Consider the following 17,030-nt stretch of genomic DNA (forward strand, 5'->3'; position numbering starts at 1 on the left):
GAAGCTTCTGTGTTGCAAGTCTGTTCGTAACACTGAACTCTCCAGTTACTACAGAGAAAAACCTTTCCCTCATCATGAAGTGAGCACAGGCACTAAGGAGCCAAGGGCAGTCACTCCAGTAATTGTTGACTTTGGTCTTCCACTGTGGATGTAGGCAAAGGTCTAAAATCGGGTTCAGGTACCAGATAGCAACCTAGTACTCAATCCATTCCTCTTAGCAATATCCAGATCAAGCCAATGCGCATGGAAACCTGCATCCTGCCTCTGCAGAAATCAGTGACAAAATCCCAACCCAATTCAGTTGCACTACTAGCCCTCAAAGAATTAGTATTTCCAATTTTCCTTGGAACAGTATCCAACAGGCATCCTGTAGTAATAGAGTTAGATGGCCATTACTTCCCCTTCTCCCCCAGGAAAAGGGAGGGATAAGGGAATTGTGCAATGATACAGTGAATCCAAGATGCAACTTGAGGCTTCCTCTGTGTTGCCTTTGTGTATGTTCTTAGAAGTGAAATTAGATTCGGCAAAAGGCCATTTCAACTCAGATCAGCTGTTTTCCAGAGCTAGCTCTGCCTTCTTGTTAAAGGATGTTACTCTTTGAGTTCTAGGAACATTTGCCAAATGAGTTAGGGTTGTGGAAATATACTAAGAAGCGCTTCCCACAGCTTGTACTTCTCCGGAAGTACCAAGGTAGAGATCTCAGAATTATAATTAAACAGTAAATTTGGAAATAATTAGCGTAATAATTACGTTTCTACAAAACAAACCATACAGCTAAAATAACCTCTTTCGGCAATAACTGACACCAGGAAAATAAATGACGTCTGGCCCACCCACATGTTCCCTTTCCTCCGATCAATCGGAGGCCACAACACTGCTGTGCTTCTCAAGCCACGCATTACAAACAGCCCTGGAAATACGAAAGCTCCCAGAAAGACCTTACAAAACCCTAGTATTGACTGCAAGCTAGAAGTGATTTTTTTAAGACTTTAGTAAATCCTTCCGGTTTTTCTTAAAAATTTGCTTAGTGTCTAATGCTACACAAACTGTCTCACCTGATACTTTTATAAAGGCTGGCAAGCTCTGCCTACACTGAAGTCAAAGGTAGAGGTGTCCAGGATTTATCTGTTAAGTTGTTCCACTGAATTCAGTAAGGCTGTTTGCAGCGTTCACAGTGAAGTGTAGATGTTCAGATGACAAACTTATTTTCTACATAAGAAGGTTTTCCCACTTGAAAAGAGATTAAAAAAAAAAAATCCCACTGTGAGACTAAACTTATGATTGCATGTTACTTTTGGATGTAGGCTTACCATATGTTAGACTGGAAGGTCTTTGTTCACTGTTATTGGTAAATAAATTAAATAGTATCTTTGTGTTTAGCAACCCCCAAACGACAGCAGCATCTGTAGATGTGCTCAGGTTGACAATGGAACTAACATTCAATTACGAGAAAATAAATAGCTTCAGTTTTCTATAGCTGTTTGAAAATAGCTATTTTATCCTTATACTTGGGCGGGCGTGACATTATGTTACTGCCATTTTAAACTTAGAAAAACCCTCAGAGTTGGCAACAAAAAGGACCATAATCAGAAAGATGCTTTGGCACATCTCTGCCTTTAAGCACATGGGTGAGACAGCAAGACGAACTATAAGTAATAATAAGGCAAACTGAAATGAGGCCCTGCTTAGAGCTAGATCCAGGTTTAAGTATTTTTCTGAACTGGGAACTGATGTCCAAGGAGTCAGTGGAAGTCTTCCCACTCTCAAGCGCAGATGCGTAGCCCAAAAAAGTGTGGTTTTTAGCCCTGGCTTGCTGGTAATTTGGTGGTGGCAACATCCATGATACTGTGTCCAGACACGAAAGAGGAATTCAGGGCTGCCCCAGGCTGCTATCTAATATAGCTGCAGGCCATATGTATTATAGCTGTATGTATAATATACAATATATAACAACATATATATACAAATATAACAATATAATACAACAATGTATAGCTGTAGGCTATATTGTATAGCACTAGTTATAGCAGACACGATCTCAGCTATACAGGGAGATATAAACTGTCTCCTTACTGCCCTATTATGATACTTTAGTGCATGTCCTTCCTCCTCCCTTCTGGGGCCACTCAGGCACGCAGTAATGTCACTGCAGAGGCTAATCAGTTGAGCTACAGTACCCACCCTTGTGCATACTCTAGTACGCAAATTAACTCACCAGAGGTATATTAATTGCCTTCTAAAACTCAGTTTTATTTAGTTCACGTTGGGTGCAGAAGACCGTCTATACCAACTGCTGCTGGGCCTCGGCTGATGCGTGGAAACTAGTAAGGCCACAGCGACAGCTTGTAGGTCTGCCCGGAGAAGGCAGGTTTCACTGCCTCATCGCAGCTATATTGGAGCAAACAGCCCTGAGTCTTCAGGTTGCCTCTGAGCTGCTTATTCTAGGGAATTACAATCGTAAGTCATGCAGAGCGGTGCCAGCCCACAGCACTACTTTTAGATCGAGAATTGCAAAGGTGTAACTGCAGTGGTGCAAAAAAAAAAAAGTAGTAGTAAAAATAGAAATAAAAGTAGAAACAGGGTATAATTTGCCATCTGTTAACTCCATTCAGTCTCTTATAGTCTTACAGCTTTCCAAGCATCTCCCACCCACTAAATAGCTGCTTTTTGATTATTTTCCTCAAGCTTGCTTTGTTTTCTCCCCATGCTGCATCTCACCTTGTTATTTCCTCTCTTCATTTATAACCTCTCCAGGTCATTTTCCATTACTTCTATACCAATGGTTGTTTTTTGACACACCTCCCCATTTAATATCTTCTGCTAGTTTAATTAACACACTGATTGCACCCTCTCCAAGGTCATTAATGAAGATATTAAATAAAGCCAAACCTTGCATTACTGCTTGCAGTGCCCCAAACAACTTGCCCCCAAGGCCCTATCTGTTCCCATTAATGATTGCCTGATGCTTGCAGTCCCGTAGCCAGGTCTCAACCTCTGCAGCACCTTTCGTGGCCAAGCCAATTTGTACTTACACCTCACAAGATTATTTAGGACACCAGTACCATACTGTTCTTTAAGTGTACAGACCAGTGAAGCTTCATTTTAACCAAGTGAGAATCTGCAGCTCATTCAAGTGCCTTCTCTTCATCCACTAATGCTGAAACTCAGTGCAAAAAGTAATCACATTTGATTTCTTCCGTCTCAGCACAAGGGTCCTAGCTCAGCAGTCAGTTCCACCCAAGCACCTTTCATTTCCTCAGTGGGAGATTATGTTGCCTCTCAAATATTAATTCAGGTGTGCCTGCGACATAGGCTGTAACTGAAAGCACAATTGGGTTAATCCCATTTGTTTCTCCTGGTTGTATTCTTTATTATGGCCCTGATTCTGCCAAGCTTCTAAGGCAACTAGGATTTAATACCCCACTGATAGGCTTTGCGGAATGGGGAATGTCCAGAAGTATTTTATTAGCTGGGGTCCTGTATACTTACAGGTATTTTCTCTTAGGCCCAAATCCAAATGGCCTTTCCTGTGCGGAGTTACTGGAGCCACTTGTGTGATTTTAGTGCATTGGAGTTGGTAGGTCAATAATGACTCAATTAGCTGGGAAGAAATTGGCCTTCTTTCATATGAACGCTTTTGCATTACCTTTACATTTCACGGCACTGGGAATTTGCCCAATTTCTGCGATACTTATAAAGGTAATTGGAGTTGTTCATTAGCTGATTCTCACAGACTCTGGGATATAGTCCATCTAGATTCCTTCATCTGTAGATTTTCAGTTCTTTCCTTCATTCACATGGTTTGTGCCAGATCTCAGGACCACATTAAAGCTGACTTAATGAGGATTCCCCTTGCTGACAGGGGAATGTAGGCAGAGCTGCTCCTGCCTTCACCAAACCTACTTTGCATATATAAAGGGTGCAATGGTGGAAGAGTGGCAACTGAGGCAATTGACATAGTATTGCTGCGGTTGTGCCATGGTAGCAGCCAGCGCGTCCTGAGCAGCCCTTGACGATGCTCTCAGTTGCTCTTCAGGACAGGGCTTGCAGTCACAGGTGAGGAAAAACCAGCTGGGGTATTTCAGCAGTCTTCCCTCAGAGTTGCCAAGCAAGTTATCGAGACTGAGCTCTGGCTCTGAAAACTGACACTGCTATCTATTTCATATGTATTCAGCTCATTTTCTTCATGATTATAACTAAAAATCTGTCATTCCCTAGTGGAGTTGCCCCAGATGAATAGTGACGCAGCTCCCCTCCAAGTGTGTCACAAAGTTTATGCCTCTTCTGGTATATATATTGCTTGTCAAAGATTACCCTCTCCCTTTGCTTAGCTCCCCGCCCTCCCGGTTCCCTTTAAACTCTTCTGCAATCCCATAATTAATTTCTCCTGCATGTTTTGGAGGCATTAAGGATTTCCCCGTTTGACTTTGGCGCATACCACTGTCAGTCAGAGCTTTGCAGAGACAAGGTGGGAACAACCAACCACTTCATGCACCTGAACCAAGGGAGAACCATTAACTCGTAGCAAATGGGGCCAGGGTCTATTTGAACTATTCCTGTTCTGACCAGTAGAGGGAAGTCATGTAAACATACAACAGCGCAGAGCGATTTCGTTATTCCCAGTCCTGCAATTCTTTCTTTAATTCTCCTTTTTCCAGCACATCAGAAGGTAGAGAGCAAATAAATGTTAATGCTTGAGCAATTAGAAGAAGCAAAGATTGTAAGAAAAAAGTAATATCAATTATGAGACCAATTATAGTAGCTGAAAAATTAGATGAACTTTTGAGCATACCTGTCTTTCAGCTCTGAAATAGCAGCTCACATGGTCAAAAGCATGCCAACTTTTTCCAGCTATACTCATTAAACTAATAAAAGCAAAGAAAAAATCTTGTCTACCTGCAAACCTGTCTTGCTTGTGTCCACTGATTCATCACAGCTACAGCAAAACAACCCCAAATAAGGTTAACCCCAGCATCTGTGATGACTAGCTTAGACTGTGAGAGGCAGAGCACGCTGCCATACTCCTGATGGGGCTGTTGAAGAGATACGCCTGGTCATACGCGGATGAGGAGAGAAGGCTGAGCCATCAGCAAAGAACACGGCAGGAGGACTATGAAGCATCTACCTCTACTGTGACTTAAAACTTGTCAAGTTGGCTTAAAGAAGAGAACTAAAAATTAATCCCCCAGATGGGACTCTCTCAAAATGGCAGCAGAGCCAGAGCAGCAAGCGAGCAGCAAGAGCAAGAGCTGCAAAGTGACAAAGGGCTTGCATGAAGCTCGCACGGAGGAGGAACCAAATTCGACTGAAGGAACACTGCAAGCAGCTGCCTGGCATCCCAGAGGGAGTGCTTCCCTCGCGGGAACATGAGCCACAAAACAGTCACACCCTAACTAGCAGTTTCCCCTGCTCTTAAATAATATATCTATAAAATGGAGCTATCTGTCACAGGCACACGGCAGCCTGCTGAGCACCACTGCCATGGGGTGAGGACACCTCCAAGAACTGCACATCACTCCACGAGCATCATCCTCACAGGACAGCCACACCTCCAGGCACGCTTCACTGCTCAATTTGACTCAACCCAATGATATAAAGGGGAGAAAAAGACACTAATAGATTTTGACTGAGGCGCACCACTTAATCCGTTTTCCCCATCAGTAAGCTCTCTTGCTTTCGCTTTCTAGCAGGCATTATGTAAATTGAGAGTCCCCTGAAGTGATATTTGCAACCGCAGGATCATACAAGAAAGGGCACAATGCTCCTTTGCCAATACAACCCCCTGCCCCTACTATTCTTTTTCAAATAATACTATTCTCATGGTAAGTACTAAAAATATGTACTCTGCCATTCAAGCACTTAATGTTCTTAAATGCCACTTTGTTCAGGGGAAATAGTCTTTGTTAAACATGAAATTCACTGGGAACAAAATTTATGTTTCAATCTGATTTACTCTCTATATACATACATACATACATATATATATATATATATAAAAAATTTTTTTTTACACACATACACACATATTATTCTTTTTTCCCAGCTGATTACCTCAGCTAAATCTCTCTCCAAGATGCCATGCAGCTAAAGCAAATGCTTAAGGGAGACTGTTGATGACTTATTGACTATGTTCGGTATCATCAACTGCTGACTTACGTCTGAACTTTACAGGCACTTCCCAGGGATTGAATGATGCACAGTGGAAGGATCACCGAGGAAAGACAAAAGCTTATATCACAGTGATATCAGTGTACGGGCTCTAATCGCTACAAACAAATGGGTTAGCCAATTTTATTTGAAGTAGCAACATATCAAATTGAGCAATCGGATGCTGGAGCCCTAAGTTTTCCATGGAAGAGAGAAACAAACATCCTCAGAGACTGAGGCTGGCTTGGACAAACATTCCTCTAGGGGTCCTGACAGCAGCTAAAGCTCATTTAAACTTGAACCACTGGCTGTCTCCCTGCTATAAAAAGGTGTGATTTTCAGTAGCAGTGAAAACGACCATAGTCAAGGGAAAGACAATTAAAAACCATACAGGGAACCACTTCCCTATACCCTGAGCTTTATTCCTCAGTACAATGTTGGAAGCCATACCAAAGACCCAGGCTGTTGTTTTATTCAGAAGGATTCTTCTTCCAAATGCAGAATTGGTTTCTGTTTCATAGCCCTCCACACTGATATTTTGTCTCCATGAATTATTCAGGATTCCTAATGAAGTGTGGATCACAGTGTCTGCAGTCCTTCGCAGGAGGTGGCTGCTCTGCACTGTTATTTGATTTTCAACAGCATTGTTCTCACTTTACTGAAAACAATTCTTTGTAACTTTTTATTTATATAGACTCTCAAGTGATCACGTGAACATTATCCCCACTTTCTAGTGGCTGCGTTTATATTTGTTGCAGAATTTTGGGCAGGTATAGGACCCACAGTGCCATCCAAGCTAACTGGTATTGTTTGGGCGCCCTCCTAGAAACCTGAGGCACCAGGTGACATGTCAAACATTTAGTTTCCGTCTTTCTTTGCCAAAGCTTGCTGTCTCAATCAGTTTTCATCTCATCTTCTCCCACATAAATTTGCCCCTTGACATAAATGACTATTTTGCTTGAGCTCAACTTCAGTGTTTGGCCCTTAGTTTCCACGGCCCTTAGCAGCAATAATGCCTAGAGCAGAGGCAGCGCTCCAGTGCTTCCCTAGCTTATTTCAGGCAGCAGTACAAAAAGAGTGACTGCATGACTCATGACTAAAGCAGTGTGGAAGGAAGGAAGGACAGAGGAAGGTCTGTCCAACACAATCGAGAAGCAAATCTGCAGAATCATCATCATGACGAATCCTGCAAACTTGTATTTCTCACTGATCACATCTGGCCTGATCCAAAGGCCATTGGACCTTGGATTTGGACCAACGTGCAGATGCCTTTGCCTGTCCACATCCCGTGTCGAGTCAAAAGTTGGCTCCCTTTATTAGCAGAGGATTTAGCAACAGGAAGAAGTTTAGTCCAAATCCTTTCTCCACGTGTGGCTGTTCCTAGAGCTCCTCACTCACAGGGGCTCAGCCCTGACCCTATATCCTCCTGCTTTTACTGTGGATCATCTGGCTTTCCATCCAGTATGATGTTAATAAGTAACTCACATGAGTAAGTCACTGAGTAGCTGAAGCGACAGGCTAAAAAAGAGGCTCTCCTCTCTGCTTTGATAGCCAGTTATTAACTAATCAATGTGGCAGTACTGGGGAGGTTGTAGGTGGCTCTGTAACCCATCATGCCAAAATGTGAAGGGTAGATAATTTTTATTTCATTATGCTCTTGTTCTGCACAGTCTTCAATATTGTCAGAGTGCCGTATGAACTTTAACCAATTAATGAAACATGAACTGCTTATTAGGTGACCCAAAAGGTCTCTCCCCTACAATCTGTGAATAACAAATCAAAATCAACGTGCTGCTGCTAAATGCATATGCATGAAATCTTTTAAGACATCATGGCTAAAACAGCTAATAATAAACCTCATAGCATCTCTGAGAAAGCAAAACAGGAAGGGAAAAGAAGCTAGGAAAAATAAAGCACTTTTCTGCAAAACACGGCCTAGGCAAGTTAGCATCAGCTTAATGATCAATAGGTCACCATTATGTATGATATTTACATTTGATCTGCGTTAATGCATTGCTGTGCTTGAACGTTCAACAAGGCTAATCTCAGCTAGTACTTCCTTCATTAAAATCTGCCTTCATATAAAATTCACCTTGATTTCTAAGTTGCATTCGGTGCTGAACATTTGAATATAACATTGCCAAACTTTCTACTATGTTCACCTGCTGGTTGGAGAGCAGAGATATTTCAAGATGAAAATAAAATAAAGATGGTTGCAGAAGGCTTAGTATTATCAAAGAACGGAAAATAATAGACTTGCGCATATGCTCAGCCTTCTGCTACCATCATGTTGCTATGCATTATCATTTTCTGCTACTGAAAAGTAGTCTACGCACCATGTATTTGCTTAATCTTGGGTTTGTTAACTCTTTCACTCACACACATGCACACTGATTCTTTTGCTTTCATTACCGAAAAAATATCTGGGGGAGTTTTCTTGGCATCTTCTGAGTAGTAACTTACTTGGTTTTAAAATCTGGAATTTCAGGTGTTTGTACTTTCTTTCATATGCACATGTTTGAAATTCAGATGGGCCCATATCCAAACTCAGTCTAACTCTCATTTTCCAGAAGGTGAATTTCAGCTCCTCCATCATTCGAATGTTAATTGTGTAGCACCACAATAAAACCACATATGCTCCTTGAAGGCATGAAAAATTCCCTCCTGACCCTTAGAAAAATCTGCCAGTTATTCCTAAATACAAAGCTAGCTAATAACAAGTTTTGTAAGTAATTACACAGCACAGAGCACAGACAACCTCCCTCTTACTGCACTATGTTCTTCAAGGGAACATTGAGGACTGGCAAAATTGTATTATTAAATGAGATATTTTCAGGAAAGAGTTTATGAAAGGAGAGACAATAAAGAAGAGGAATGTAAGAAAATATTCAACAGGGATAGAGAAAAGGGACTTCACTTGATAAACAGATTTACCCTTTCTGTAAGTCTGTTTGCCTCATTCACCACTCTCTGTGAGAGAGTATCACTACAAGTTCTTCTTAACAAAGTAGTCCCTTGCTCCTAAACATTTAGTTTTGCTCTGTCCAATGATTGCAGATTTATGAACTTGAACTGTTTCACTTCCTAATGTTCTATAAATAAGTCCCATCTGGTCTATCTCTCCTTGTATCCAAGTCCCTTCTGCCTCCAGCCTACCTCGCACAGTCCCAGTTAGCTAATGCCTTCCTTCAAACAAACTAGACTTTTCAAAACTTGATCTAATGCCTAGGCTCTTTATGTCTCTCAAAAGAAGTCTCTCACAGCTGCTTACTGTCGCTACACACTACATCAAGTATTCAAAAATGGATCTATCAAAGAGGTCAACTCCCTCCTGATACTACATTAACTAATCTGCTGCCATTTTAAAAGTTTGCTTGGCTTTGTTATTACTTCTACTCCACTGCACTGCTTTGTAAAGACATACTGCATTTCATAATCCATTTACCCAATTGATCAAGATTATTCTGGAAACAGCTTCATCCTTCTAAATGTTAACCATTCTTTCAAGTTTAGATCATCTGATAATATATGAAAGCACAGTATAAATCATGAAAAAATACAGGGTGCTTTTGCCAACAAAAATAATTTGTATCTTTTCTTCACTGCTTGCTAAGTGAGAAACATGAGGACAGTCTTGCACACCTTTGTTTCTGCAAGTCTTTCTCACCTCATCTTCCTATTGACAACTGTTCACATAATCGAAAGGATTACTCTCATAGCTTAAAGCTTCCAGGATCAGGTCCCCTATCCTTATGTGTCTTAATAAATTATTACCTAACCCATGTATGCAGAATGTGCAGAATAATACATCCTGTGAAACTTTGTTAAAAGCTTCTGAAGATCCCAATATGTCTGCTGCTTCCCTTCTATCTAGATCAATGTTTATTTAATTTAGAAAAGGAATCCAATTTGCTTGACATGATTTACTTTCCACAAATTCATGCTGACTCACATTATGATGCTGCATCCCTATTAAACTGTATGCAACTGTAGCCTTGTGCTGTCAGGAAATGTATTTTTGAGAATGTATTATGACACCATGTATTTTTGCATTTATAGACAGCTGGAGCCTCTGAGGGGCTGCAATGCCCAGGACAAGGAATTCAGCACAGACTTATTGCCGCATCGGTCTGCTTTTTTTCCAACTCTAACTGCTTTCCTTTAAAATATCAGAAAAATGTTGATTCTTTTCAAAAAACTTGATGTAAGCTCTTAGTTCTGATGCATACTCATATTGCAATCACTGCCATATATATGGAGACTTCCTGAGCCCAGCACTATAAACTCTCTATGCAGAAACTGTTGCCAACACCCATGGCGTTTAGTCTATGGCAACGGCCTCACAGTTGACCTTACTGTAGGATCTCAGTCAGAAGTCCAGCCAGACCAGCACAAACGCACAATCACAATGTCAACAGCACACAGCTATAAGAAGGAGCAAGCAGCTGCTGGGTTTCCTTCTGTTTTGTATTCATGTCCCAGACAACGCTGCGCGCCGCTCAAGTGGCCTTAGGCAGGCCGTTCCTCCCAGGGTGACGGGAAGCCCCTCCACCCATCCCACTGCTCAGCCCTCTGATCTCGCACTTCACCTGCAGACTGATGTCCAAACACAGCAGTGCGCTACTCTTTCAGCATACTGTCTCTTGCCCTTAGTCACACCTACTCTGGATAATGGCCGATGTTCTCTTTAGCAAGCGGACGGGCCAACAGAGCGTGCTACTTTGACCTTCATCTCTTCCTAAGGCCTCATCTCCCGATTTTGCTTCCACTACCGAATCCTGTGCGGCTGCCTGGGGGATAAGTTCTGTTCGGTACTGGCAGAGGGGGCAGAACCCTCTTTCCTTCCCTATTTTCTCCAATTTTGCAGTCTCCAAAGTATTTCCAGAATCTCATCCTACCCATCAGCATTTTCCCAGTGATTTGTTCAATAAAATTTCCATTTTTATTCTTCCTCCCCTCCATTTCCTCTTACCAAGCACTAACAACGCACTGAGCTGAGCTCTTACTAATTTCTTAGAGGACAACTTGTGTACATATAATGGTCATAATGGGCTGGAGTATGCTGGTACGTGTTGGCCATACTGGCATTTATCAGGGCTGCGAAATGGAAGAAAATCCCATTGCAATAATGGGACTTTTTAACCCTTTGTGACAGTACTGCTACGTGCACCTTTCAGTATTACCCAAGTCCTACTTCAGTCCCACATGTAATGCTAACAGCTGGGCACAGAAACACAAACCTACTCTGTTCAAACTGTGACATAAATGTGGAAGAGTTTAGGTAGTATCAAGCTGTTTGTGGTATTTCTTATCGAGCACCCTACCTTGAACTCCATGGGGGTGTACTTCTCGTTCTTGGGGGTGGTATTGCCTTTGTAATGGAGGTGGTTGGGAGTGGTTGGGTGGATAACAGTTGACTCCTGGGACTGCCTCTGGCAGCGCTGACAGTACACGTAAATCACAAACGTTAAGAGGCTAGAGCCAAAGAAACAGGAGATCCCGGTGGCAATCAGATGGATGAGACTAAAACCTGCAAGGCAAACGACAAGTGATGCTATTTTTAAAGAACAGCCTCTTTTCCTCTCCCGACAAGACCACAGGTACAAATCAGAGCTATGACATCTCGGGATCAACATTAATAAGCTGTTGAAATCAGTCTTACGTTCTAACATAAACTGACATAATCTCCTTGCAAATCGGTCTCCCCACGGCAGTTCTGCCTTGTGCGTTTAACAGGTTCATGCATTGTTTTCTCAAAGCTCCCTCCCTATCTCTCCTCTGTCCCCTCTATTGATATTGAAACTAAACATTATGTTAAGCTGACAGCTAAAGAAATGAGCCGTACAAACAATACACATTAATGGATTCCAAAGCATGTGCGTGCCATAGAAATAAGGGGATAAAAACAGTGTTTCTTTAAAGGAGAGGAAAGGAAGGGAAAACCCCTTTTGCCGACTGCCCAAAAAGCCTTTGGGACTGTGGGGAGGAGGAAGGGGAGATACACATTCCTCCTGGGTGTAACCCAAGCGTGCTTCGCGCTCTCGCTTTTTCATGGCAGTGTATTTTGCCTTGGGCACCTCTGCACTAGCTTCTGAGGTGTATTTGTAGCGCTAATACCAAAACAGGGGTCCTCAGGGAACTGGGAAAGATGAGGAGGAACAAGTAAAGGGGGAAACTGCTTGAAAAAAACCTTCTTTGGTTGTATTTCTCCACAAACTACAAAGATAGGAGCAGGAGGCGGGTGCTGGTGGGGTAGCTACGGTGTGAAGATTTCAAAAAGAAAAGCTCTTGGACTATAAAAGCCTCCTATAGAGATCTCTCGGCGTGTGGTTTTAGCCGCACCCTCCACGCACAGCACTGACCCCTGGAAAGAGATGTGCATCCCACACACTGGGAGGTACCTGATTCGCAGCTCTGCCTGGGAGGAGAGGAGAAAGTCAAATAATACTCCTCATTCCTCCCTCACCTGAGAAAGTCCCAAACCGCACAGCAGACCCAACAGCCAACAGACCTCCACCATCAACAGAAGAAACAACTGTGACCTTCACAGCCACCAAGTTGAAGAAATAACCAGAAGCAGTCTTGGGTGGCATAAGTTTGTGACCCTGCTGTCGTTTGCTAAGGGGTCCACAGGAAGAGAAGCAGTGATGATGGCCTCAAGCGCTACTGATTTTGCTCAGCCATATAATCTTTCAGGTAGGAATGGCAGAGGCCCTGGCGCCCTGGAGGAAGCCCTGTCCCCCAGGGCAGTTGTCCCAGGGGACAGTCAGATCGCTTCAGTGGAGACTGCAGCGGGAAAGTTCCCATAATACTTCAAAAGCCAATTCATTTGGACAGACTGCTGCGTTGACTTGACTGTGTGTGGAGAAACGGAAGGGACTACTCAGAGAGCGGCTGTAAATGAGGTTCATTCTTAGTCTGATCACGGCATGCATTTTTTTTGGTGCCATCTTACATTTTAACTGATATGCTTTTCAAATAGAGAATTCTGCCCATTAGTCTTCTGATCTCCTCTAATCTTTAGTTTAAAAATATCCTCCTGAGTTTAATAAGAACAAAACCAATAGAGTTCTACAAAAAAGTAATGCACTTCAATCATAATTACAGTAAGGAGCATATAGAATTTATTAGATTGACAAGGCACATTTATTTTTTAAACCACACTATAAAATTCTATTGCAAGATTACAACTTTCTATTGTGTTTTAGATGATGGTCCAAAAAAACAGCAGAAAGATGATAATTTCCTATTAAATATTATGAGACTTTTCCAAAAAGACATTTCCTTTCTAAAAACCTCTGCCTGGTTTACCTGACTCGTGAGAGCTAAAACACAGACTACGCAGCCAGTGTTCCGTGAAGCCACATGACATTGTCACATTCTCCTCTGGCCCAGCTTTGCTTATACGGCAGTGAATGTTTCATTTCACTGTTACATTTGTCTATTCACTACAGTAGGAAACCCTTTCTAAAACATAAAGCTCTCTCACATTTCACTGTCACCCTTGAAAAACCCATCTGATTTTGCAGGTGAGTTAGCCGTACCTTAGTGGTAAGACAAAATATTTTATCTGCAGCATGACAGTCCCCAGGGCTGAACCTTTTGGGTTCATCGCTTTTATAATATAGACTTTCTGAGATGCATCAGCAGAATTTTTCTTGATTGGTCTCCTTGCCAAATATTGCGGAATGCTATGTAATAAATAATATTAGCTACGGTAAAATGTAGATTGGAACAGCAAATGCAATGGTGGCAGAAAAAAGAAGAAGGAAATGTGAATATAGGACATAAAAGAAGAATGCAACTGTAGTAAGGAGTCCTGGAACTCCTGAAGAGACACTTTTTGCTCTCTTGGGGTGGGGGGGGGGAGGGAGGAGTGATGCAGAAAGCCAACTGTTACACTGTAGGTGCTGAAATCTTAATTCCATTGATTGCCCTGCAGTCACAAACCAAAAGGCCACATTTCCATTCCGTAGATGATATGCCTTTCTTGCCACGATCTCCATAGGGGGAACAGATTTTGGCAGCTTGCAGACTATGTAGGTTTCAGGAAAGCAGGGGTGTGATACTAGTAGGGATTGACATGGTCATTAGTGTGAAACTAGCGCTTTAAAAATTTTAAAAAGGAACTTGCCATTTTCTTCCATTCGCATTTTTATCATAGGGGCTCCTAGGACAGTGAAGAAGTGACACTAATGACTTCATCTTCCAAGTTACATGCATAAAGGAGACATCTTCCCTGAGAGGTGAAGACTTCAGTGAAAAGGAGTGCTTGGAAGACAACCATCAACTCTAATCTAGTCCTTCGATAGCAAAGGAACTGTCTAATAGACCTGCATTCACTGCAGTGTTACCGGTTATTTAAAAACACCTGTCTCCAAACAGCTGTAGGTTTACACTGGTGAAATGAGGAATATCCTTTCCTTTCTCCTTAACCATTTATACTGTAGGTAGAGAGAGAGAGACAGGCGATATGCTCCCTGATAATTAATGACCCTCACTGCCCAACCCAAATCCTGAAATAAATAAAAATCTTGGAACTGATAACTGGACAGTACGATACATTCCTCCAGTCTGACTCAGACAGCAAGACTCCAGTGGAATTAAGGTTATCAGTGGGACGCGAGCTGTATAGATTAATGGTTCGGCTGATACTGCACAGGGAGAAAAAAAGCTAGGTTAGGATAAAAATAAGACATATAGTTAGTGGTATCCTACCTCCACAGTTTGTGCTCTCATCAATGCTGGAGGCTGGCAGGATCACTAAACAAAGAAAAGAAGATTGGAGAAAGCTGTCATTTTGCCATCACTTCGCTTTTTTAAGTAATTAAAACCCTGGTGCTCTAGACACAAGAAGCTGCTCATGTGTTTTGCAGCAAGCTGAGAGTCTCTCTAAATTGAATGATAAGCTCAGCGTGGGGAACCACATGCAACAAAACTCTCAAAAGACCTGACAATTCCAGCACTATTACCTGATCACTGTTTAGCTTCTTCTATTTAGAGAAAGATAGCTGAGAAAATCACAGAAAACAATAGTATTATTGTCTGGAGATGTCGGATTTTTAAACCAGGGCATTGTAGTCCAGAAAAGAACATTTGGAAGGTGGTTATTCAGTCTAGACACATGTCAAGTATTTGCCTGGGAGATTCAATTTTCACAAAACCTAGACTGGAAGATGTTTATGAACATCTGTCCCTCAGCAATGTTTCTCTGTTAGACCTCTGATTGCTCTCCCCACTTTACATACTGCCTCACCTTGCTTCTTCACTCCTATGGGATGCTTTCCTTTGATAGCTGAAGTTAAGGGCCTCCTGTTGCCCACATCCACGCAGAGAACAGAGTTCATTTACATAACCCCGCCTGAGACAACTATGCAAGGTTAAAAGCTTCAGTTCAAGCAATACTAGTTACTTATTATAGATCTAGGTAATTCTGTTTTATAAGAGAGCTGAGCTGTCCCCAAAGGAATGTCAGTTATCCTGTGCCTGAAACAAGTGAGTATATAGCACATTTGTTAGTTTGTCTGCTTGCTTTTTTAGAGGCATCCAAACCCCAACTAGAGCAGAGAAAATCTCAGCCTAGCTTGACAGTCTGGGCATGAGCCGCTTTCCTGAATCAGCTCGCCCTCTCCCTCCTTGATGACACTGCACATACCTGGAATTTCATTATACAGGCAATCTTGATACTGTGTGCTGTTTCCGATGCACTGAGAAGAGTCTGGACTGTGTACCTCGCAGTAACGACTGCGATACTGGATCCCCTCTTCATTACACAAGCTCCACTCTGACCACTCTGACCAGCCACCTTAAATCCAAGATCAAGATAACACACAGAGAACATCACCAAAAAGGGAAAAGACTCCTTGTAAAATTCAAACTTCCCCAACGCTGGAGGGTGTCTAGATCCTGATCTGGACCTCTGTAGCACATACAATCCAGGGGGCTTCAGTGGATTTAATTCTGTCAATAAGTAACAGTGAAAGCATCCTATCCTACTTGTCAGGTTAAGCTGCCTTAATACTGACTGAACCAACCCCTTGGGGAGCTTTGCATATAACACCGGGTTCCCTTAAAAGCTCCTATATTAGCTCTCTGGCTGAAGACACACAAGTTGTTGGATGAGGCTATGTTGCACCACAAACCCCATCATCTGCAGCAGCCTCCTGCGGTCACCCCAAGCAGCCAGAGCAAATTACAGTGGTTATGTTAAGGTCCCTAAGAACAGCAGTCAGCCTGCACTGGATCAGAGAAACACAAAGGTCGTTCAAAAACAACACAGGTGCAACGTCTATCCTTTGAGTAGTAGCGCATGCTCATCTGCCATTCTGTGTACGACACAAGAATGAAGGATTGTCCCTTCAGCAACCGTACAGATTGGTATTTCACAAATCCTTTTCTTTGTCTTGCAAGCTTCCACCTTCAAGAACCAAACTCCTGCTTTTTCAGTTATTTTAAATGGATCAGCCGCTAACAAGATTTTGCCTGGCCGGCACCGGAATGCCAGGGCATGCTCTAGTGAACAAGTAAAGAGAAAGGTGATGCATCTAAGTGCCTACTCTTTCTGTGATTCAATACACATTTACTCAATGGGCAGAAAAGCTTCTAACTCATGGTGTTTCTGGTTTATTTTTCAACAGTTTGCAGATGTGGTTTGCTCCCACCGCCACCCAAGCCAGCTGGAGCAGGGATGAGAACTGACTACCTTCACACGAGTGTGTGTTGCAGAGGGCCTCCTCAGTGTGCAGACCAATGCAGATATCCTCTCCACTAGATGGGGCTGGATTGGTGCAGGTCCGCGTGCGCTGGTAGTGTCCTCCTCCACAGGTTGCTGAGCACTGAGACCAAGGAGTCCAGCAAGACCATGAGCCTTTCACTGAAGGATA

General features: G+C 42.5%; 1 protein-coding gene across 7 annotated transcripts in view; it reads right to left on the reverse strand.

The window, feature by feature from the left end:
- Positions 1–17,030, reverse strand: part of SEMA5B (semaphorin 5B) — a 279,310-nt gene that overhangs the window by 12,473 nt on the left and 249,807 nt on the right. For all 7 annotated transcript variants that reach the window (XM_068949052.1, XM_068949056.1, XM_068949055.1 and 4 more), the window contains 4 exons: positions 16,850–17,020; positions 15,803–15,952; positions 14,866–14,910; positions 11,472–11,677 (listed from right to left, as the gene is read on the reverse strand). In XM_068949052.1, the coding sequence (XP_068805153.1) occupies positions 11,472–11,677; positions 14,866–14,910; positions 15,803–15,952; positions 16,850–17,020 (572 nt within the window). The remainder of the gene's footprint in view (positions 1–11,471; positions 11,678–14,865; positions 14,911–15,802; positions 15,953–16,849; positions 17,021–17,030) is intronic.

This window comes from Struthio camelus, chromosome 6 (assembly GCF_040807025.1).
Source record: "Struthio camelus isolate bStrCam1 chromosome 6, bStrCam1.hap1, whole genome shotgun sequence".
Taxonomy (NCBI): Eukaryota; Metazoa; Chordata; class Aves; order Struthioniformes; family Struthionidae; genus Struthio; species Struthio camelus.